Source organism: Schistocerca gregaria, chromosome 9 (genome assembly GCF_023897955.1).
Source record: "Schistocerca gregaria isolate iqSchGreg1 chromosome 9, iqSchGreg1.2, whole genome shotgun sequence".
Classification (NCBI taxonomy): domain Eukaryota; kingdom Metazoa; phylum Arthropoda; class Insecta; order Orthoptera; family Acrididae; genus Schistocerca; species Schistocerca gregaria.
This window is the reverse complement of record NC_064928.1, coordinates 199,925,404-199,948,412: the sequence shown is the minus strand read 5'-3', so window position 1 is coordinate 199,948,412 and position 23,009 is coordinate 199,925,404. Positions and strand designations below refer to the sequence as shown.

Here is a 23,009-nt window from a genome sequence, read left to right as displayed (position 1 = left end):
CTGTTGAAGAGCCATTCGGGTATGGCGGTTGCATCTTTCAACACGGTCGAGAACCTGTTCATAATGGAAGAGTTGTGACGGAGTGGTTACACGACAATAACATCCCTGTAATGGATTAGCCTGCACCGACCGACATCGATACCGCTCCTCTGTGGAGCACTCTTTGAAAAATGGGCTGTCATTCCCCAAGAAACCTTCCAGCACCTGATTGAACGTATGCCTGCGAGAGTGTAAGCTGCCATCACCGCTAAAGGCGGGCCAACACCATATTGAATTCCAGCATTACCAATGGAGGGCGCCAGGAACTTGTAAGTAATTTTTAGCCAGGTGTCCGATTACTTTTGATCACATAGTGTATGTAGCCTTCAAAATGGCGTCTGTAGCGGAGCTGCATTCCAAGCAGAGAGCTGTCATTGAGTTTCTTTTGGAGGAGAACCGTAGCATCGCACATATTCATAGGCTCTTGCAGAATGTCTACGAAAGAAAGGCAGTGAAATAAATGTGTGTGAAATCTTATGTGACTTAACTGCTAAGGTCATCAGTCCCTAAGCTTACACACTGTTGTTGTTGTGGTCTTCAGTCCAGAGACTGGTTTGATGCAGCTCTCCATGCTACTCTATCCTGTGTAAGCTTCTTCATCTCCAGTACCTACTGCAGCCTACATCCTTCTGGATCTGCTTAGTGTATTCATCTCTTGGTCTCCCTCTACGATTTTTACTCTCCACGCTGCCCTCCAATACTAAATTGGTGATCCCTCGATGTCGCAGAACATGTTCTACCAACCGATCCCTTCTTCTGGTCAAGTTGTGCCACAAACTTCTCTTTTCCCCAATTCTATTCAATGTCTCCTCATTAGTTATGGGATCTACCCACCTAATCTTCAGCATTATTCTGTAGCACCACATTTCAAAAGTTTCTATTCTCTTCTTGTCCAAACTATTCTCTTCTTGTCACTTCCATACATAGCTACACTCCATACAAATACTTTCAGAAACGACTTCCAGACACTTAAATCTATACTCCATGTTAACAAATTTCTCTTCTTCAGAAACGCTTTCCTTGCCATTGCCAGTTTACATTTTATATCCTCTCTACTTCGACCATCATCAGTTATTTTGCTCGCCAAATAGCAAAACTCCTTTACCACTTCAAGTGTCTCATTTCCTAATCTAATACCCTCAGCATCACCCGACTTAATTCGACTACATTCCATTTTCCTCGTTTTACTTTGGTTGATGTTCATCTTATATCCTCCTTTCAAGGCACTGTCCATTCCGTTCAACTGTTCTTCCAAGTCCTTTGCTGTCTCTGACAGAATTACAATGTCATCGGCGAACCTCAAAGTTTTTATTTCTTAACCATGGATTTTAACACCTACTCCAAATTTTTCTTTTGTTTCCTTCACTGCTTGCTCAATATACAGATTGAATAACATTGGAGAGAGGCTACACCCCTGTCTCACTCCCTTCCCAACCACTGCTTCCCTTTCATGCCCCTTGACTTTATAATAAAGAAATAAACATAAATGTCAACATATGATGGCCTAACAAACCCTAAATGCTCAGAAAAACACTTTGTAATAAATACTGAAGAAACAAGTAAAATATGCACTCCCCGTCACATGCCAAAGTCTAAAATCCAGACGTAGTGACTAATGGGCGGTTACAAGTGGAAAGATATATATAGCATCCTCCTCCTCCCCCCCCCCCCCCCCCCAAACAAATACTCCCATTCCTTTGTATCTGCCATAAAATCCTTCCGCATCGTTCTTCTAGCCACTGTTCTCTACATTAATTATTTCTGCTTTGTCCGTAACGTCTTTTAAGTTTTTCCTCAATCCCTTTTTCTGTTTGGTGTCGAAGCCATGATCAATAGATATTAAGATATTACGGAACTGAAACAACTATAATTCATCGCACGCACAAAGTATCCAGTTTCGTCTTATTTTACATTGTTTGCGCTCCAGCATATAACTGTTACTTTTCGCTGCAATAAACTGAAGTGCTTTCAGAATTGCTTGTTTTGAGCCTTAAATCACTGTCGTAGCATGTCGGGAAGCACGTCTCCTCAGTAATCGACCACAGCTGTTTTTCCTATGTGTACTACGGACACACGAAATAGTTACCGTACTGGCGATTTATACATTTTTTCAAAAAAAAATTACATGTAGATCACTCGTTGTTCTATGACAACAGAAGCGAAGATGATTCCGTCGACGATGGAGTACTCAGCTGTACCAGTTGCTTCAGTCTCACATCGCATAGTCAACGAACGAGTTAAGTGATTTTAGTTACCGGTAGGGTATATACTCTGCGAGTGACTAACTTAATTTTTGAGCCATAACTCAAACCGTATTACAAACTTAAACGGTTCACTTCTGTTCCACTTACTAGAGTCTCAGGTCTTAAAGATGTACCTACGTCAAAAAGACGCATGAGTAAGTGTAATACGTGATGTCATGACAGAATGACATTGTGAAAAAGATTGACAAAATCCGAAAGTCAGTGTCAGGAAGTCTTTTCTGAAACTGTTTGTACGGAGTGTAGCCGTGTATGGAAGTAAAACATGGACGATAAATGGTTTGGACACGAAGAGAAATGTGGTGCTACAGAAGAATGTTGAAGATCAGATGGGTAGGTCACGTAACTGATGAGGAGGTACTGAATAGAATTGAGGATGAGAGGAATTTGTGACAAAACTTGATCAGAAGAAGCGATCGGTTGGTAGGACACATTCTGAGGCATCAAGGGATCACCAGTTCAGTATTGGAGGAAAGCGTGGAGGGTAAAAATCGCAGAGGGAGACCAAGAGATGAATACACTAAGCATATTCAAAAGGTTGTAGTTTGCAATAGTTACTTGGAGATGAAGAAGCTTGCACTGGATAGAGTTCCATGGAGAGCTGCATACAACCAGTCTCTGGATTGAAGACAACAACAACAACAACAACAAGTCCGAAAATGCAGGGGCAAGCAAAGGGTGGGGGGAGGCCTTAAGAATCTCTGGCTTTCTTGGGTTTGTATATTTTTGTCCAACCCCAGTATGACTACGACACTAAAGTTGTGAGTAGACTTCTTGGAAGGTAGGACGGATCATGTCATACTGGACACACATCGACATAAGTAGAAGTAATTGCAGGCTAAAACTTGGTGTTGGGACCCTTACTGTTTATGTTTTATGCTGGTGTGTGGTAGATGACATTAACATAAATTGAGCGTTTTTGTAGAGGAAGCTGTTATCTGTGCTAGGAAGTGTCTGGATAAATCTGCACAAATATTGGTAAAATTTCAAAATGAAGGTTGGTATGTGCTTCAAGTGTTCAAAAATGTAAAATTGAGCCCGTCACAAAATACAGGAACACTGTATCCTGTACCAAAGAATCACAACTGGAATCGATTACCTCTAGCATATCCTTGGCTTTAAGGCTTTTTGGGAAATCGAAATAGAATGATTGCATATTCGTAGGTACAGAAAACCTAATGTGTGGTAAAGGCAGCCATGTACTTCACTGTTGTTTGCGGAATATGTATGTAGTTATAAATGGTCATGAAAGACCTTCTGCCTGTCTCTGGCATATATCGATATAAGTCGACAGGGAAGGTTCTGGCACAAAGCGCCTTCGGAATTTGTCAGTCTCGGCCGTATATCGATAAATGTCGCTAGAACAATGCTCTGTACAGCGAGCCAATGAGAATGCAGCTAGTTCGAGATAGCTACAAGCACGGTAGGTGTGGTCCCCCCACCAGCACCATTCAGAACTCTATAAAACGGCTCCCTTCCGCTGTTCCCGTCAATCCCTTCGGCAGATCTTCAGGGGTATCGGAAGACGTCAGGTTACTCTCTTCAGCTCGCAGTCGGATATCTGGTAAGTTAGCTGCACTGCACGCTGCAACCATTTAACCTGTTTCATTTTTCTGAGTGGGTAAAAAAGAAGATCAATTTTAACTTCCCTCTTGCGGTTCACTACGTCTTATGCCAGTTGCGAGCTTCTCCAGTACCCACTTACATTTGTTAGTAGGTATCGTACCTGATGTCCGTGCTTGTAAAGAACGTAATACAGCAATCCAGCGTATGAAAACTGCTATTAATATATTTTTTCTTCATCCATTCGTATTTCAGCGTCTGCAATGAAATACTAATTTATTTTACTGTCATACATAAAAAAGATAATTATCTTCGTGCCACAGCTTACCACGTCTTTTACTGTTCTCTTTAAGGTTGTGAATGCAATTACTTTATTGCGTAACGAATTAAATCTAAAAAAAAAAAAAAAAAAAAAAAAAATATACTGTCTGCTTCCGTTCACGAATCATTTCTGTGACAGAAATAACATATAAGGTGACTTATAAAGTATTCAAGGGTCGTATTGAAAAACATTACTCGGATAGTGGAAACGTTTACAAGGTTTGACACCGTATTTAACCCCTTTCTGTATTTTGCATCTTGGCAGTGTCGAAAAAAAGACGCAGTCTCGTGGGATACACAAGCCACAGGGCCGTGGTACGGTAAGCTATGTTTACGTAAAGAATTTATTGATAGCACAAATTAAATACTAGCGTCCAGCAGAGTACAGAATTTTCGTATCAGTTTGCGATTGTCTTCCACAAAGGATCTTCCTAGTTCAGGGGCTTGGTCGGTAGAGTGACGCGTAAGACCAAGTTGCAACAATGAAGCGAGGCGAATATTAACACAGAAAGCGAACTGCTGGTCAGTTTGTGTTGTGAGGTGTCACAAGATAGTGCATAACAAATTTCGCTACGTGTAAATCGAGGTCTAGCACATACAACGGTGCTGCTTCTATCACAGTGGGCCTGCAAACAGTAGCTCTCCAATTTTGTATTTTACTTGTGATTCATTCGAGGAAAAAACAGTTTCTCTGCGCAACAGCACTCACTGTGTTCGAAGTTTTACGATAGGTGACAGTTTATGTTCTCCGTTCGTGTAACATTAACAGCCGACAGCAATATGAGCACAGTAAGCGAGACAGTCAAGAATGAGAATGTCAAGCAATTTATTTATTTCGTACTCTGGAGATCAGTGTTGTGAATATATCATACAGGGTTTGGAACGAGTTAGTATTTAAAGTTGGGTGTGGTTACATTCGATGTTATTATGTAAGTAGAACTAATGTCTAATTTTCTTCTTGTATCACGACTGTGATACGCTATTGGATTTTAAAATGGGACTCTCTTCCATATGAAGAATAAACATTATACAGTAGATGTGAGGATTTTAAATGTGTTAAAAATATTTCTGGATGTGGTTGTAGGTTGGACTCTGCACATTATTCGATAATAGTTATGTATTGACGGGCCTCTCCCTCTCCCCCCCCCCCCCCCCCTCCCCCACAGATTTTTCAATTTGTTAGCAAAACTAACTCTTCTGCTCTCATATTCATTGGGTTTGGCAATTCACGACCAAATTGTCCCCTTCCTACTTAGCATTGATCTTGGGCTGCACTAGAAATAAGTCTGTCATAATAATGGGGGTGGGTGGGAATTGGGCACCACACCTTAACCCACGGGCCATATGACATTTCTATGTACAGAACACTTCTCACCAGTGACCGATTTCTCGAAAAGATGATTTGTTATGTAATAATGGAATGAAACATTGTGAAACTTCCTTTATCAGAATAGCAGCAAAGAGACCTTCCATAAATGGTCAGGTGGTGCAACAACCTCGCAAGCAACACACCTTTTTACTAAATTTTGTAGTTCTGAACCTGAAAATGAATGGCAAGAGTTACACTGTTTGTTACTTATTTGTCTGTTACAGGTCTCACCATTTCTGTCTCTCACTATAGTGTAACGTGAGTCACTTAATTTTCAATAATAACATAGTTTCCCAGTGAGAAAGAATCTGTCTCTTCAGGTAATCTTGGAATAAGCAGTTATAAGGGTTGGGGTTGGGCTGTTTGGGTCAGGAGACCAGACAGCGAGGTCATCGGTCTCATCGGATTAGGGAAGGAAGTCGGCCGTGCCCTTTCGAAGGAACTATCCCAGCATTTGCGTGTAACGATTTAGGGAAATCATGGAAAACCTAAATCAGGATGGCCGGACATGGAATTGAACCGCCGACCTCCTAAATGAGAGTTCAGTGTGCTAGCCACTGCACCACCTTGCTCGGTAGCAGTTATAAGAATGAATATGAGAAGTAGTTGTTGATCAACTATTTACTTTGTCAACGGCAGCCTATTCTGTATTTACCTTCGAACACAGTGTATAATGAGACAGTGTGAATTATTGTTGGTACCTTGTCATTGTAATTAGTGTCAAATATTTTTGTAGGAGTTCTGTTACTTTACAGAAATATGAGGGACAGTGTTTTTTGGACACTTCTTGTTTTTCCAAGACAGCAGTATTGGCCTTTGTCACTGAAATACATCTCGTATTTGCTTTTTGTTATAGTTCTGATAAACGACTCTTGCTTTAAACTTTTTTTACTGCACTCCCACATTATATAGTGTGCATACATTTGTACTTTCCGTTCTTTTTAATTCTCAGCCAAGTGGTCATTGCATGAATGTAACTGAGACTATATTATGCAATGATACTCCAACCATAGACTTTCTGGTAAAGGCTTCATAATATTTTGAAAAAGCAAATTGTGCTGATATACCTTACAGAACACTACTGCAAAGCACAAAAGTAATATTTCGTTCCTTCTGTTGCAGATTCTACAATGGCATCATTTGGAACTTGTGCACCACCCAATTTCCCGGAAGTAAGGCTCAATCGATCAATCAATCTCTTTATTCATCCGTTAACACTATACATTGTATGGATGTAGTCAACTTCTTTTTCATTATGTGCAACTAAAAATACATTTCATACTGCTACTATTGTTACCAGGGTTGGTATTCATCTAATGGAAAAAATGGGGGTCACATCTCAAGTTCCAGTGTTCAGTAAAACTGATCTGACATAAGCTCTCATTTGTGTGTATGCTGGTTCTTTTCCAGTGATGTTTTCTCACCAAGTGGTAGATTCATATGGTGCCAGACCACATTAGGATTTGCAAGACTCAAATGTATTATTATTATTATTATTATTATTATTATTATTACTAATTTGTTATTCATTATTATTAATATAACACTATCAGTGGCTGCATGTGTCACTGTCATAGTATTTCATTATTCTGGTGTTTTTCTTTTATATTTTTGTTTGGTCACTCCTGCAGTGTTTGGTTAATAATTTGTGACTTTTTTATCAGACCTTCCTCTTGACATTATAGCCTTAAAACGAATGCGAATATTACTCTTAATCTAGAAGAATCTATTCATTTTCATTAGCTGAGATGATTAACATATCATTTAGTGGAAAAATACTTTCTACTGTGGGAGTCCAGTTGAGATTTACAGCATCTGTAAATACATGAATCCAAACAGAAAAGGCTGGAACAGTAATAAGTGAAAAGTTTGTAGGTGAAATGCATTTCTTTTCGTGCAACCAGTAACACAAAGTTCTGCATATCCTACTCACTAAATCTTAAGTAAGACAAACTGCTTACACTCCCAGTAAAGCCACAAAAACATTTGTATCTGGGTTTAAGAATTTATATTATTTTTGGGTTGTTCACAGGGATGATGTGGAGTGCCAATATGTTAATCATAAGTGCCAGATTTGGAACAGACATGATGATAGGGGAGATGCCTTTAGCACCTCATACATAACAGACAATTCTGCTTCACTAGCTCCATAGCTGATTGTTTTAACTGCATTTAGTAAAAGACTTACATGAATGTAAACAGAAACTACATGAGTGTATGATCAGGTGGAATTATCACAGTATTTCAGCTTTCCTTTGGTCTTGTTCTGGTAAACAGCTTAATAAGCTGAAAGATAGCAAATAAGAATGTTTTCTTGTATCCCGTTTTGTTACAATGCTTGGTGGATCAGCAGATAAGTGTCAAGACTGTAGATCCACAGTTTTCTGGTTTGATCATTGGTAGCTCCTAAGATTTTTAGCAACCACTTAACATGAATTTCATGTCTGGTAATACTTCATATTAACAAGAAATGACAAGTAGCACCTCAGTTTGGATTTAGCCTGATGGACAGCTCTTTCTATGTTACTAAAATTTATTCCTGGAATTTAACTGAACTGTAATAGGTATAGATGTACTACCTATAGTGACATAGCCCACATGACTAGCTGTGTGGTTTAACGTGCTGCTTCTCGAGCGGGAAGGTGTGCCGGACCACGGCACGAATCCGCCTGGCGGACTTGTGTCGAGGTCCAGTGTGCTGGCCTGCCACTGGATGATTTTTAAGACGGTTTTCCATCTACCTTGGTGAATTCGGCTTGGTTTGCCTTATTCCGCCTCAGTTACACTAAGTTGGTGATTGCTGCACAAATACTGTCTCCATGTATGCGTACACCACAATTTTTCTACCACGCGAACATTTGAGGTTACACACATCTAGTATGAGATGGTCCGGGGGAGGGGGAGGGGGGGGGGGGTGTCCACTGGGGGCTGTAACGCACAATAAACCTGGGTTTGGTGTGGAGAGGTGGGGAGGAGGGTGGGGGGGGGGGAGGGTGCGGGGGGGGGGGGGGGCCTGTTTGGACTGCTGTTGCCTGTTGTTGGGTTGGCTGTTAGCACTATGAGACTTAACACATCTCCTGGTACTTAGTACTACTTAAACCTAACTAATCCAAGGACATCACTCACATCCATGCCTGAGGCAGGATTCGAACCTGCTACCGTAGGGGTCGCACAGTTCCAGACTGAATCGCCTAGAACCGCTAGGCCACGCCGGCCAGCAAAACATAGTGTACCACATTCAGCTAAACCTGGGCAGGATGGACAATAATTTGTATTCTGAGATTTCTGAAGGATTATGTTGTTATTTTAAACGTATTTCAAAAATTATTCAGATTTTTAGCATATTAGAAAGGGTACATTTCATTTTGCCATGGATGATAAGAAACCAACATTGACAAAATTCTCAAATATGCATTCATACAAGCAGAATAATATAGAGGTATCCCTTATATTGTTTCGTATTTCAGTTTATCTGTTCTTTTTTATGTACTAGGGAGAGAGTTTTGTTTACGCTCGGCCGCATACACCAACAGAACCACCGCCACCAGCAGTAGAGTACTTTGCAAGTCCAAAATCTGCTTCACGTCAGCACAAAAAGCATCGCACTGGGTCTGCAAAAAACATTGTGGTTGTTGAGAGTGTTGATATACCAGTCAACACTGTGCAGCCAACTGGCAGTGCACTGTGCTTGAGTGCACTCTGTGCAGTAAGTATATTATATTCATTGTGATCATCACAATATTTCCTACCATTTTTATGTGTATGGTATGCTTTGCAGACATGGTGCAGGTTGAATTGTAGTTTATTAGTCTCATAACATATATAATCAAAATCATTTGATTCAGGTACAAGAGACATGTCAAAAGTTTGGTAAAATTTACTGTAAACATAGAACTGACTTTTTGAATCTTCATTATTGTCTGTTGTTTTTTGGTCTCTAGGTCCATTTCCCATCACACAGTTATGAGTAAGAGAGAGTAACGTGCATGTGAGAATCTGCCATTCAGCTGTGAATTTGTCATTAACAGGAAAGAAACAGTGTCTTTTTTATTGCTTAAAAATAGTTTGGGAGCACATGTTTTATAGATTTTCAGAATATTTAGGCATTGGTTCTGTTTTATTAATTTCAATGCAAAGTATAGTAATTTGCCGTGTGCGAAATGCAACCAGCTTGAAACATGAAGTGTCATTGCTATCGAAGTCTTTCAATATTGCATTCCAGTGACAACAGTTCCAGGGTGTTTCTGCAAGTTCTTCTTGTGTACTTTAGGTTACAACATGATGACATAGAGTAGTGACTGCCAGTGGGTGACAAAGGAATTTCCAGGATTGGCGAGACCTTACAATCCACAGAATTGTTGATAAATCCATAAATCTAGAATCCCCACTAATAAGTGACATGGCAGCTCAAAAAAATTCATTTCCAACTATCACAGCTGTCAAGTACAACACACTCTCACATATAAGAAAACTGTTTCAGGGAAATTTTTAATTTCAATCTGGTAAAACCTGGAATTCTCAGAAAAATTGTGTGAAGGAACTAAGCCGCCATCCTGAAACAGTAGTATAATGAAACATAATTATTGATGCACTTTCCAACAACTTCTTCTCCTTCTTAATATATACCTCAGCTCAGTCCACACAACTGATGGTTCTCCTACATTATCATATTTACAGAAAGGAAGTAAGTATATGGTTTAATGGCTCATGATAAGATTATTGTCGACTGATCACAGACTCTGACTGGACAAGCATAAGCAAGAAATTCAGTCATGTACTTTTTGAAGGAATCATACTGACATTTTACGTGAAGCAGTTTTGGGAGATGTGGAAAACATAGATCAGAACAGCTACAAGTGGATTTGAAATCACCCCTACTCCGAATATGAAGCCAGTGCCTTAAGCCACTTCATTTGGTAAGATTGTGTGAAATGAACAAATGGAATAAGACACTGGGATCTTCGCACAAGCCAATCTAAAACACTGAAGTTATGACGGAATAATTGTAAGTATGGTGCTGTGCTAATGAAGCTCAGATTCCTAAATAAGTTGCAACAACACACTTTGTGTTGGTTTACTTTTACTTAAATGCATTACGCAATGTAAATATGTACCATACTAAAAATTATGTCAAGTATTGCCATTCATTGCCTTATCGTTTGATTCTGGTGTTTGTCTTCTTTTCAGATTGCTTTCACTTGTGCACTGGTTTTCCACGGATTCATGTTCTATTACGCACTTGACACTCCCATGTGTAAGTACAAGCATTAAATTATTCTGTCTCTTTATACGTAAATTAATTCAGCAGATTTTGAGTCCAATATCCACATAATGCTCAAAACAGTATTGCAATAAATCGACCTACAATAGAAGTGAATTCTTTTATATGAGATCAATTTCTTGTAGTGTTAGATGCAAACAATTCAGATGCAACTTCACTGGAATCAGGTATGCTTTGAATCTTCTCATTTTCTATGGAGAATATCACTAATGTACTCAATGCTGTCTTCATCATTTTGCTTCTTAAAAATGTCTTTATGCTCATCAGAACTGGAAAGTGTTTTAGAATCTCAGTTGTAGCCATAAGTACTGTGTATAAAATATTTCAAAGTATGTATCTTTTTGAAATTGTTATTTGCATGCCATTTTAAAATTGTATACTTAACAAAGCTGTTAGCATCACTGTGATTCCGAAGTCTTGCCATCTGTAGATAATTTCTGATTGAGTTTGTAGACATTCCATCTCTAAAAATGGATATGCTTTTTTGTGTGCAATAAATTGAACAGACAAATGTTCTTTACATTTTGCAAATCATAAAGGATACTACAAAACTTACATTTATGTATGAATATATTTCCTTTATTTGACGTTATTAGGTCACATTCTTCTTTCGCTACAACATTTGTATTTACATAAATGTTTTCCAAAAGCACTTGAGTGCCAAAGATATGTATACTAATAACACAACACTTACTTTTTTAACACATCTTACTCACTTGGCAGTCAGAGCACAACTGAGATGTGTGATTAGGTCTCGTTATTGCGAGGTTCCACCAACATTTTTTCCAGAACCCGGTCTGTGGAAGTACATACGCTTACAGACCATACATGTGCAGCTAGGCAAGATGTACAAGATGTAGTCCACACACATTTTTTTTATTACCAAGAAGAAAAGAAAAAGTAATCAATTTTTTGCTTGCTGCCTGATTTTGTTTTGGCTCTTCTTGCAGCAAGCTACAGAACTGTGGCACAGAAATATCAATGTACGTGTAGACACATACTTGCAAACATACAAAATTAATTATGGAACTTTATTTGTTGAGTTGATAATTAAAAGTTGATGACAACCCCCTGTGAATAGTTTTTTAAGTGTTACATTGAATAATATACTTGCAAATTATGGCATGCTAGGATATTAAAATCATTTTGTAGAAACTATACTGCTAAAAAATTTGGCACTATGAGAAGAATCAAGTGCAAAAGCACTTTTAAGATAAACTGACCACAAGTGCAAATCAACCAACTCTAACAGTAATTGCTTGAGGACCATGAAGAACAAGTTGACAACCAATGTTCTATAGATACCATGTTATGTGAACATGGAGGCCAGGAAAGCAGTTGTACCCATCCTTCTCTAAAGAAGGCTTCATGTACTGAAAGCCTGCAGTGGGCTGTGCTGGTGTCATTCTTGTCACTGGCTCAGTATCTGTTTTTACTGAAGTGGGCGCATGAGCACATAGCTTGAGCATGATGTGGCTGCCAACTGGACAGTGCGTAAAGCCTTCAACAACTACAACTTGTCCATGGTAACTTGATGATTTACTGGTGCTGCGAGAAGTGAAGAGAGTCGGCACTAGTTGGAAGATATTCATTTGTGTGCGAGTGCTGCCAATGTTAAGCTGTCCCTAGATGCTATGTCCTACTGTATGCATTATTAAGGGTAATGGAGCCAGAATTGCAGGAAGCAGCTGATTCTGTCTTCCTGTCCCCCACCACCACTCCTCTCCCATCAGCTCTCATAATTTGTGGGTGGGGAAAGGGGGGCAAGTTACACCTTCTGCTGTTCCCAACAGCCACCACGCAGGCCAACAACTTTTCAGGGGCAAGCTGTACCATAGCAGAATATTACTGAAAGATCTCTCACAAAACCCAATCAAATTCTAACCAGTAGTAAAGGCTGCTAGTGGCACAAAGTTAATGTCCAGACACTCATGTACGAGATGGGAATTGAAACTAAGAGCAGCAGTAAAAAGGCAAAAATGCTGACTCTGTTTTCAAATTTTCTTTTACACAGGAAAATCCAAGAGTATTGCACTAATCAAATTCTCATAGTACTTTGAAGAAGATTGAATTTGATATTAGTATCAGTGGTGCTGAGAAACAACTGAAATCATTCAAATTAAACAATACTCCTGAGCCTGTCAGATTTTACTCTGAATCATTGGCTGAGTTAGTCCCTCTTTTAATTGTACTATACTATAGATCTCTCAAACAAAAAACTGCACTCATAGGTTGGAAAAAAGTGTAGGTCATAGAATGACCTCCATGGAAACCAGCACAGATCCCAAAAACACTGATCATATGAAATCCAACTCTTACTTTTCTCATGTGACATCTTGAAAGCCTTGGATCAAGGCAGTGAAGTAGATGCAGTATATCTTGACTTCTGCAAAACATTTGACTCAGTTGCACATGTATGCATATTGTCAAAAGTATGATCATGTAAGGTATACATATAAGTTTATAAATGGCTTGAGGACTTCGGGTAGTGATGATGCAGAATGTTGTCTTCCAAGGATAATCATTGACAAATAAAAAAGTTAGCCTATTACCTAAAGGCTTATGGTTTTCTCCTGCTTTTATACACACTTACGTTGATGTAGCTATCATTGTCGTCAGTGTAGAATAATTAACCTTGCCTTCCATGTTCCCAATTTGTTCATTTTCATAAACTTAATTTGGCATTAGAAGAACAAGAGTTGGTGCTGCTGGCACTATGTGGATGCCTTTGTGAATCATTTATACTGTTCAACTCGTCCTCTAAGCTTGCACACATCTGGAACATTCTGTCTAGTGTTCGTGTATCCATACACATTAGCACATAAATTAGGATGGCAATCCAAGAACTGATCTCCAGTTTCATTCTTTCCAAGAATCTTATTAAAGTAGTTTACTTACTCATTCAGCTAATCAGTTGAGAACATTGTCGGATACATCTTATATCCAAATTTGTTCTAGAAAGTAAAAATGTATATATGGTGACTTCAATTAATAAACTTTTAATAATGTTTATACTTCTTTATACATATTTCTTTCTCAACAGTTTTGTTTGTATTAATTGCATGAGATTATTTTCAGGGTTTATGATGAGCTGGCCATTTGTCTTGATCCCGCCAATTATTTGCAGCAGTATTTACCTCACAGTCATATCAAGAAAAGTGAGTAATAATCCAATGTACTTTACTAATTAAAAAATAACATTAATTTTTTCTTGATAATTGATATATTGTTACTGTCCTACTAGGTATCTGCATTACCAAATACCACCATGGTGTACCTGTATGTAATATTCACAATAACATATATGACATGGGCATCATATATCATTTCTGCAATAAACAAGGAAGGCAGATGCATTGAGGCAGCCCATTATTCACTTATCGTCTCTGTTTTGGCAAGTGAGTACTATCACTTATGACATCAGCAACAGTGTGTAATACACTAGTTCTCATACCTCACTTTTTACACACCCTTGTCCATGTGTACGTCTGAGACTGCACTAGATGCAGCCGTCAGCTGAATACTGTAACATCAGTTCAAACATTAACTGATCTAAGCACCAAAGACATTGTTTTCCAGGAGATAGAAAACACTGTGTGGTGGTAAGAATTTAAACAAATTCTTTCTTTTTAATTGCTGAGAATGGTGAACATTTTCAGGTACAGGAAAAAAAAAACCCTGCCGCTTTAGATGTTATTAAAATCAGCAACAATCTGCGTCCATGTTGTGTCATCTAATGTGATCCAAGTCCAATCGTTAGATATGCTGTTAGGCACTTAGAATGCTGTTATAAAATTTCTTGCCTTCTTTATCCAGAAATCAAGCTAAGTGGAATGACCTCCTTTGCCTTATTCATGAGCACAAACAGAAAACAATGACAAAAATCCTGCTAGTTATTTATGATGAATAGAAATTCCTCACTTCAAAATAAATTGCTTCTCCCATTGAAGAAAGTCACAATGAATTATCTTCTAATAAACGCCATGGCCTTCTTTCATCATGAAGCATGGCTAATAGCATGCCTGTAAGCTTCAAGTATGATGTGCTACCCAAAATATCTGAGAATTTCATTGGACTAGTCAAACCAGTAGCACTATGATGTTCCGCTTCTAGATATCTTGAGGTGCACATCATAGATACTGTGGCACAAAATTGCAACTGTGAATTGTAGTATTGTGTGTCAGGATGTGATTCAACACTTCTGCGAATTGCGAAAAGGATAACATGAAGGAGCAATGGATTTGCATTAAATTCTGTTTCAAGCTGAAGAAAACTATAGCTGAAACCTAATGCATTTTGTGAGACTGCACCAGGTCAAGCAAGAACATTTGAGTTGTTCAAGTGCTTAGAGGAAGACAGAGAAATAATAGAAGACAACAAATATTCTGGTTGACCATCAACATGCACAACACTACAAATGATCATTAAAGTGTTTGATGTGATTCATGAGGACTGAAGGCAGACAATTCACAATATTTGTAACAGACTTGCACTTCATACCTGTCAGTGATTCTAGCCAATGAACTGAATATGAGATGAATTGCAGTGCAGCCTGTCCCTCGCCTTCTCAGCATCAACCAACAAAATGTCAGGATACAGGGGTGCACTGAGATGTAACAAAGAGCTTTTGGGTGTAGAGTCACATGAATCAGCTTCTTCTTCTTTTTCTTCTAACATTTCAGCTGTATATCGTTTGGCCATTCAGAGTGAACCAAAAAACTGATGTCCAACACTCACTGCATCCTTCTAAACTCACAGACCATGCCACTGCGCATGTGGTCACAGATTCGCAGGTGCCAGAGATGTTGGTCAGAACCAAAGTAGTACAATTTTCATTAATTATATGTGGGGCTGCAGCATTTTCTGTAATAAACTTACAAAGATGACAGTGAAGTTCGGAATGATAAACTGACATCTCAGCAAGGACCGACTACACAGCCAAAGATGTAATTGATGTACATTGTACTTCTCTGCTGTTGACTGACATCCCTAGCACCTGTGTATCTGCAGCCACATGCACAGTGGTATGGTGCACAAGTTTAAAAGGACAGAGCGAGTGCTGGAGCATCAGTCTTTCAGCTCACTCTGGAGATGGCTGAATGATATACAGCCAAAACATTCAAAGAAAAAGCTGAATTTATGCCCCTGAACACCAAAAATTTAATCGATTTTGTAAGAATATCATTGTTTAGAGTACAAATCTCAGCCTGTGAGGATGTAGATAGTGAAAACAAACAAAAGCAATTGAACAGCAATGCCTATGAACTGAGATTTTAGTAGCTAAATTGCACAAAGTATGTTCATTGTCATGCACATCCAGGCAGTGAAATTCAGCAATTAATTATTAGAGTATGTAGGACCAAATTAAGAACATGAGAACTGCCATCTGGAAAGGAAGTGAATGAAAAACAGATAGGAAAAAATTAGACATTTATTTCTTGAAAGTGGATTGGAAGGTAGTGATACAAAACACAGTAATTTTTTGAAGGGTAATATTTGTACTTAAAAGGTACTTTTGGGTGTGTGTAATGTAGTGGGCTTTCACGTACATCGTGTTCCAGGATTTGTAAATTTATTAAATAGCAGTTTCTGGTGGGAACATGTGTTCTGGATTATATGCTTTTCAGTTATCATGCAGTAACTTGGATAATCAGGAGTTTGTTGTAATGTGATTTAACAAGTAAGTTGTAGTAAGTCATTGGCATGTTTCTGATTTTGATACTCCCATGAAAATTTAGTATGAGCTGCACCAGCATATTAATTTGAAGAAATGATTTTTCAGTTGAACGTATCACACATATTACATTATATCCGGTAGAAGAAACAATACTGTGTAGCTTTTTGAATTTTATTTATTTATTTATTTTTCAGTGACTGTTGTTGCCTGTGCCCTCGAATGGTGGATGACTGGTTGCAAGAGTATGCAGCATGCTGCAACTGACCTGAACTTCACTATGGCTGTATATGAGAAACCTCCAATGAAGAGGAAACTGATTGTCACACTAAGAAATAATGGGAAGATTATCAAGCAATCTGCATTTAACTTGGTATGCTATACACAGTTCTTCCAAGTGTTAATTTGTGTTAGTGCATCTGGAATGAAATACATAGTTTTATCAAAGTTTTTGCACTAGAAATGGCTGTTGGTAGATGGCACTTAGTTTTTGTCTGTGCTCTATTAAGAAATCTCAATTTACTGGATGATACAAAGCACTGAGTGGAAATCTTTCATCAAACTAAAATTTGAAAAGAGTAAAAAATGTGGCAGTTGAGTGAAACAACTACAGTAACCTGTTTCTGTGTAGTATATTAACTGCTGGTGGGATGTCGCCTAAGCCGTGCACTTCACAGTGGTTCACAGAGTATAGATCCCATACATAATGATCCTTCTCCTGTTACACCAGTTCTGCTGCTCTTGATAGTTCACTTAACCTTACCAGGGAACATATCTGTAGTAAAGACAGACTGACGGACAAGGGATAGGTTGATTTCAATAAAATTCGCCACTGCATGATGACATTGTTCAAAGTTGGACAATATCACTACTAGCATCCGATGGCAAATACTTCCACAGTCAGGACATAATGCCATAGACAAACACAGTGACTGTCATGTATTTGTTATAATAGCATATTTCACCCTGTGATCACACAAGTGGTAATATTACTGGTTTTACTGATTAACAAATCATCACCAGGTTCTGTGTTTAAAAAGAAAAAAGTGTGTCATAAACCATTAACTTAATGCCTGTACAGGACCATACGTACTTGAAAATGTGAAATGGTAACCTGTCAACAGAGGAAGCACGGAGAGGCACTCACAGTGTAAACCCATCTGCTCTCTGATAACTGAAACTCAAGCTACATTTGACTATGTAACAGAATAAGATAGTATCCCCCAAATTGCAAATGATTAAGAATATTAACAACATAAAAGTGATAGAGAGAAGGCCATCCAAAGCTAAACCAGTAAAAATTATTTGTTTATTAGTTAATACCTGCTCAAAATGAAACCTGTAAAAAAAAAGTTACTTGGCTATTGATTAAGAAAACTTTCTAATTTCTCTCACTATCAGTTGTACATCGAGAGTCTCCTAGGCAGACAAGTTACTGAGTAACAAAAATATTATAAAAGGATAGACTACATTCTTCACACATGAACACTATTTCTGATTGAAGCAGCTGGAAATAGTGGTCGTGTGTGTGTGTGTGTGTGTGTGTGTGTGTGTGTGTGTGTGTGTGTGTGTGTGTGCGTGCATGTTTTCTTGTAGAAGGCTTTGACTGAAAGCTCAGTGTGTAATAGTCTTTCCATTGTGTCTGTCAGCAATTCACTGTGTCATCTACACCATGAGTAGCAATCTACCCTTATCATAATATTGTTGATTTTCCAACCTGGACTTTCCAGTGTTTGAAGTTACTAAATAATGTATTCAAATATGTATAGTTGTATATAGAAGTTAAGTTGATGTGCAATTTAGTTTCCTAGTATTTTGCCATTCCATTTTTATTTCTTTTCAAACACACCATCTGATGATGAGTTGCTAACAAATCAAAACTGCCTCAAAAAAAAAAAAAAAAAAAAAAAAAAAAAAAAAAAAAAAAAAAAAAAAAATTGGCACTCTGCAGGAGAGGAGGAAACAAAATGGAACTTCAAAGGTTGAGAGAGTGTACAATTGCAAAATTGAGCCAAATTAATGAATAACATAGCAGCATGAGTCTACTGCAACCCTTCTGGCCTGGGTTGCTTGTGCTAATTTGGTTTGAAAAGGTGTCCTTGTGCTAATTTGGTTTGAAAAGGTGTTGTGAAGTCATTGTATCTTCTCCTTAGGTGAGCTAGCCCATACTGTTGCAAATGTGCCTTAATATTCTTTATACTGACACTGGGACAGAATTGACGTCCGAGCTGGTCCCGTACGTGTTGTATCGGGTCCAGAACTGCGGATTTTGCTAGCCGGAGGAGAATCTCAGTTTCACACAGACAGTTCATACAGAAATGTGCCATGTGTGGATGAGCATTGTGCTGTTAAAAAATGACTCCATGATACTGTCACATGAGGGGTAACACGTGAGGACACAGGATGAAATTCTACCGTTAATCACTACCACTTCCCCTATCATGAGGTCCTGGGGTCGATTCCCGGCATGGGGGGGGGGGGGGGGGAGGGAGGGGGGATTTGTATGGGCACTCATAACCACACAGTTGAGAACCCCACAAACCAAACATAGTCATCAACTTTGACCTGAAGTTATTCCCGATGACTCACCACACCATGCTGCCAGCTGTAACACCATGGTGCCTCTCCAAAACATGGGACTTCTCCCCAGGCTGCTCCCCTGTTCACCAATGACTGTCATCTGGGGTAGTGCTGTATCACAATTAACTCCTGAACACAATGTGACACCATTCATTAGCAGTTGATGTTTACCGGTAACGGTAGCATTCCAAACACAACCATTTGTGTTGTGGTGTTAATGGCAGCCTACATGTGGAACAGGAATTCTGTGAGCTACTCGCAGGGTCTCCATTGTCCTTTGTCAATCCCACATTGGCTATACTTGGCTGACTCATGGTCACCACTCGTCACGAGGACACACTTCAGTGTCTCTGTGATTCCCACTTGACAGAGGTCCACATCTTGTTGGACTGCCCAATTTTAGCCACCCGGAGGCAGACTTATAACCTTCCCACCACACTACCTATGGTGTTAAGAGATAATGCCTCAATGACTTATCTAGTGTACACTTTTTTCGGGGGAGGTGGGGGAGTATCACTCAATCTAAGGGTGGGTGTCCATCCTTCTATCCGAGGCCTTCACCCTCCCCCCCCCCCCCCCCCCCCCCCCCCCCCATTTTAAATCTTCCTTTCTTTTTTGCTGTTTGTTTGCCTTGGTGTTTGTCTTTTCACTATCAGTGTTCCTGTAGCCTTATCTTTTTAGGCTCGAGATATTAGTGTGGCTAGCTGATCTTTTTTACTCTTACAGTCAGCCAGTCCGGGACATCTTCTGTATTATTTTAATACCTTCTACTGTTGTTTTTTTCCTCTTAGTGGACATTTTCACCTTTTGGCTTGCTTCTTCCATTTTCTCTTTCACTGTGGTCCCCAGTTAGTTTTCCACCATTTTTACTTTTCCAGACTCTTTTGGGAACTGATATTAATCAGAGAACAGTTCAATGAGGAATAAGCGATTGATGACCTTTCGTTTAGTCTGTTTCTCTCCAAACCAACCAGTCTGTAATGCAGCTGCTGCTAGACTTTGACCAGTGGTGCAGAATGACACAGAATATTGCGAGAAGTCCATTACTTAGTTATGGACTGTAGGTGCAGATGTGAAGGGGTTACAATGTGCTCAGCACACAATACACCGAGTCTCCATTGTGTACCTGTGAGACATGGTCGATTGGAACCTTGACATTGAGTATGCGTGCTCTTGTGTTCCTGTGTAGACCAATATCAGACAACTGTCATATCCTAATGCTACACAAATCTGTATATTGCACAATTCGAGCAATGGGCCAGTGGAAACCTTTTGAGCTCTGTCAGGTGCTGACAGTGGTGTTTCACATGAGCATCTCCGTGGTCACTTAAAATCTGACATTGATCATGCCCCTTAAATACCCTACCAGGTCTGGTAACAATATTAAATGTAAACACTAAACCACTCTGGTGGCTGCGTATTTCGCACAGAAAACTGCAACAGTATTCATTTACAAAGGTACCAATTGTATGACGTGTATGAAGTTATGTTGACTTCTGACCATCTAGAGAATTGTGGGTGCTTCACTTTTTTGTGGCATACAGTGTGAATATAATATAAAAATAGAAAAGTAGTTTATGAGTGATATGACGATGTAGCAAATCAGTTCCTCCATTACTTAATACAATTTTGGCATGGGAAAAAACTTTGTTTTGTGGAGATACCATTAATAAATCTCATGATCCTTGACTTCACTGAGTTCTAATACATTTATGTTGATCTATGCCTCTGACTTTTTTACAGGAGAAATTTATCAAGAATTATGACAGGAACTACAGTGGTCAATGCATGCCAGATAACGAACTGCTCTACAACAACCCAGTCCAATGCTGGAATGAGAAACACAAGCATTGCCCCATGAGATACCATGGAGAGTGCTCAGCAGGTGGCTCAGAATTCAACAACACTTCTTGCCATTACAAGAATGAGAAGTTCAAACAAGATCACCCCAAGCAATACATCGTGCAGTACGTGGCAGACGGTGTACCACTGAGAGATGATGATGATGATGATTATGACCAGTATGAAAACAAGAAAAGCCAAGATTACAGTATTGGAGAATGTGAGACTGAAGACTCATCATTCAACAACAATGTAGGCAAAAATAATAACATTGCCTAAATGGCAAGATGAACAGAAAGCAGTCTGCACCCTGAGGATAACACTGACGAGTCATTACATTAAGGAACATTTATTATGCAGAACACAGGAATTTATTACCAAATGTGTTAAAAATGGGTAATTAAGTCATCAAAAGTGGTGACTCATATATCTTGCAGAACGGGCTTGCTGCCGACAATGTGTGTTCGAAGAGATTACTGCTTCCAGTAAGTTTTGTGCTGTACGTCTTTATGACTGAGACATTTATTACTGTTATAAATGTGAGTGCAACATCAATGTTGCATAATGAAAGTTTCTGCATTACCAATATTCCATATCACTGACATTACCTACAAGCCTGCAACGTTTTAACAAGATATGTGAGGAGATATGTGAGGAGTGGAACACTGCTTTCGATAAGTCATGCTCTGCATTTCTTTATAATTGGAAACATTTATTATTGTGATAAGTGTGAGTGCATCAGTACTGCATAATAAAAGTTTCAGTCTAATGAATGTTCAATATTACTTATATCTAAAAGTGTGGAAATGTGGCAAAAGGTTTGCAAGGAGTCATTTGTAGAGAGGAGTAGTGCTTTGACAAGTTGTGTGCTGCACTTCTTGACAACTGAAAACATTTATTACAGTCATAAGTGTGAGTGTAACATCAATCTTGTGAAATGAAAGTTTCTGTAAAGTGAATATGCTGTATTAGTGGTATTGTTTACAATCCTGGAAATGTGGTGAAATAAATGTATACACCATTTGAGTGTAATTCCATATTACTATGGTTATGTAGTACTAAGCATGTAAGATTAGATTCTTTTTAAATAAAGATTTTTTTTCATCTGGCAGTATTACTGAGTCATTATAACAAAATTCTGGACACCAGTGATCAGTTTCCACATTCCATTAACTACATAAGGTTCATACACCATGTTTCTAGTTGTTTTTCTTTCCTGTAACCTAATTATTTTTTCAGCATACATGGATTCCAAATAAAGTTCTAAACAGGAATGAAAACTTTCTATTAAGGTGTTTATTGACAAAAATGAGCATAAATTACCTGTAAACTATCTAAAAAAGTACTTCTGTTATTACATTAGCAGGATGTGTTTATGGTGTGTAGATCAACAGTAGGAGACGGACAGGAGAAGAAAAATTTCTCAGCAATTTAAAATCGTGTTCCACAGTGAGACTTGAACCCAGACTGCTGCCATTTGCAATACTCAGTATGTGTCAAAAACATAACCTTGATATCGATGTACTCTGCAGTAATGTAAAAAAAAGACAAGGATTAAAATTAGTGGTACCAAAAGCCTTTAAGGAAGCAAGGGAGTTTTCATGTGTAAGGTATTTTTCTTAATAAAAGGTACACTTAAAAATAAAACTGTGAAAATGGTATTGGAAGAGACCTGATGAGAAGCTGTTATCTGTCCACATGTCATATTTATTTTCCAAAATTGAATTAAACAAAAAGTACCTAAATGAGTCTGCACAATATGTAGAAGCAGTAGTACTTTTAATTACATTGCAATTTTTCATTACTTGAAATGAATGACAACATAAGAAAAGATTTCTGCAGTAGTATAAAAGCACTCTTTCTGGTTTATGTGCAAAGAAGGTCCAAATGGGATCATCTCCCCTGCCTCATAACTGAACAGCTTTCTGATGTTCAATAGAAATTCAAAGCTCATACATAAATGTTGATGTAGTTAACACTCTCAGTGTCAGGCCTATTTTATGTATGTCCATAGAAAGCAGGCAATTTTACCAGTAGTTAAAAAATCACTGCATCAAATCTGCTGACAGGATCGTGGAA

At 38.6% G+C, this 23,009-nt stretch overlaps 2 protein-coding genes across 2 annotated transcripts in view; one reads left to right on the top strand and one right to left on the bottom strand.

Moving 5' to 3' along the window:
- The window catches only part of LOC126292035 (amyloid-beta-like protein), a 1,795,419-nt gene that overhangs the window by 635,947 nt on the left and 1,136,463 nt on the right, over positions 1 to 23,009 (bottom strand). The gene's annotated exons all lie outside the window — the stretch shown is intronic.
- LOC126292036 (uncharacterized) lies at positions 3,631 to 22,210 on the top strand. Its single transcript, XM_049985829.1, has 8 exons — positions 3,631 to 3,864; positions 6,676 to 6,725; positions 9,047 to 9,259; positions 10,741 to 10,807; positions 13,913 to 13,992; positions 14,079 to 14,232; positions 16,706 to 16,881; positions 20,832 to 22,210. Exons 1-8 carry the CDS (start codon positions 3,687 to 3,689, stop codon positions 21,207 to 21,209), a joined length of 1,296 nt encoding a protein of 431 aa, XP_049841786.1. The 5' UTR covers positions 3,631 to 3,686; the 3' UTR covers positions 21,210 to 22,210.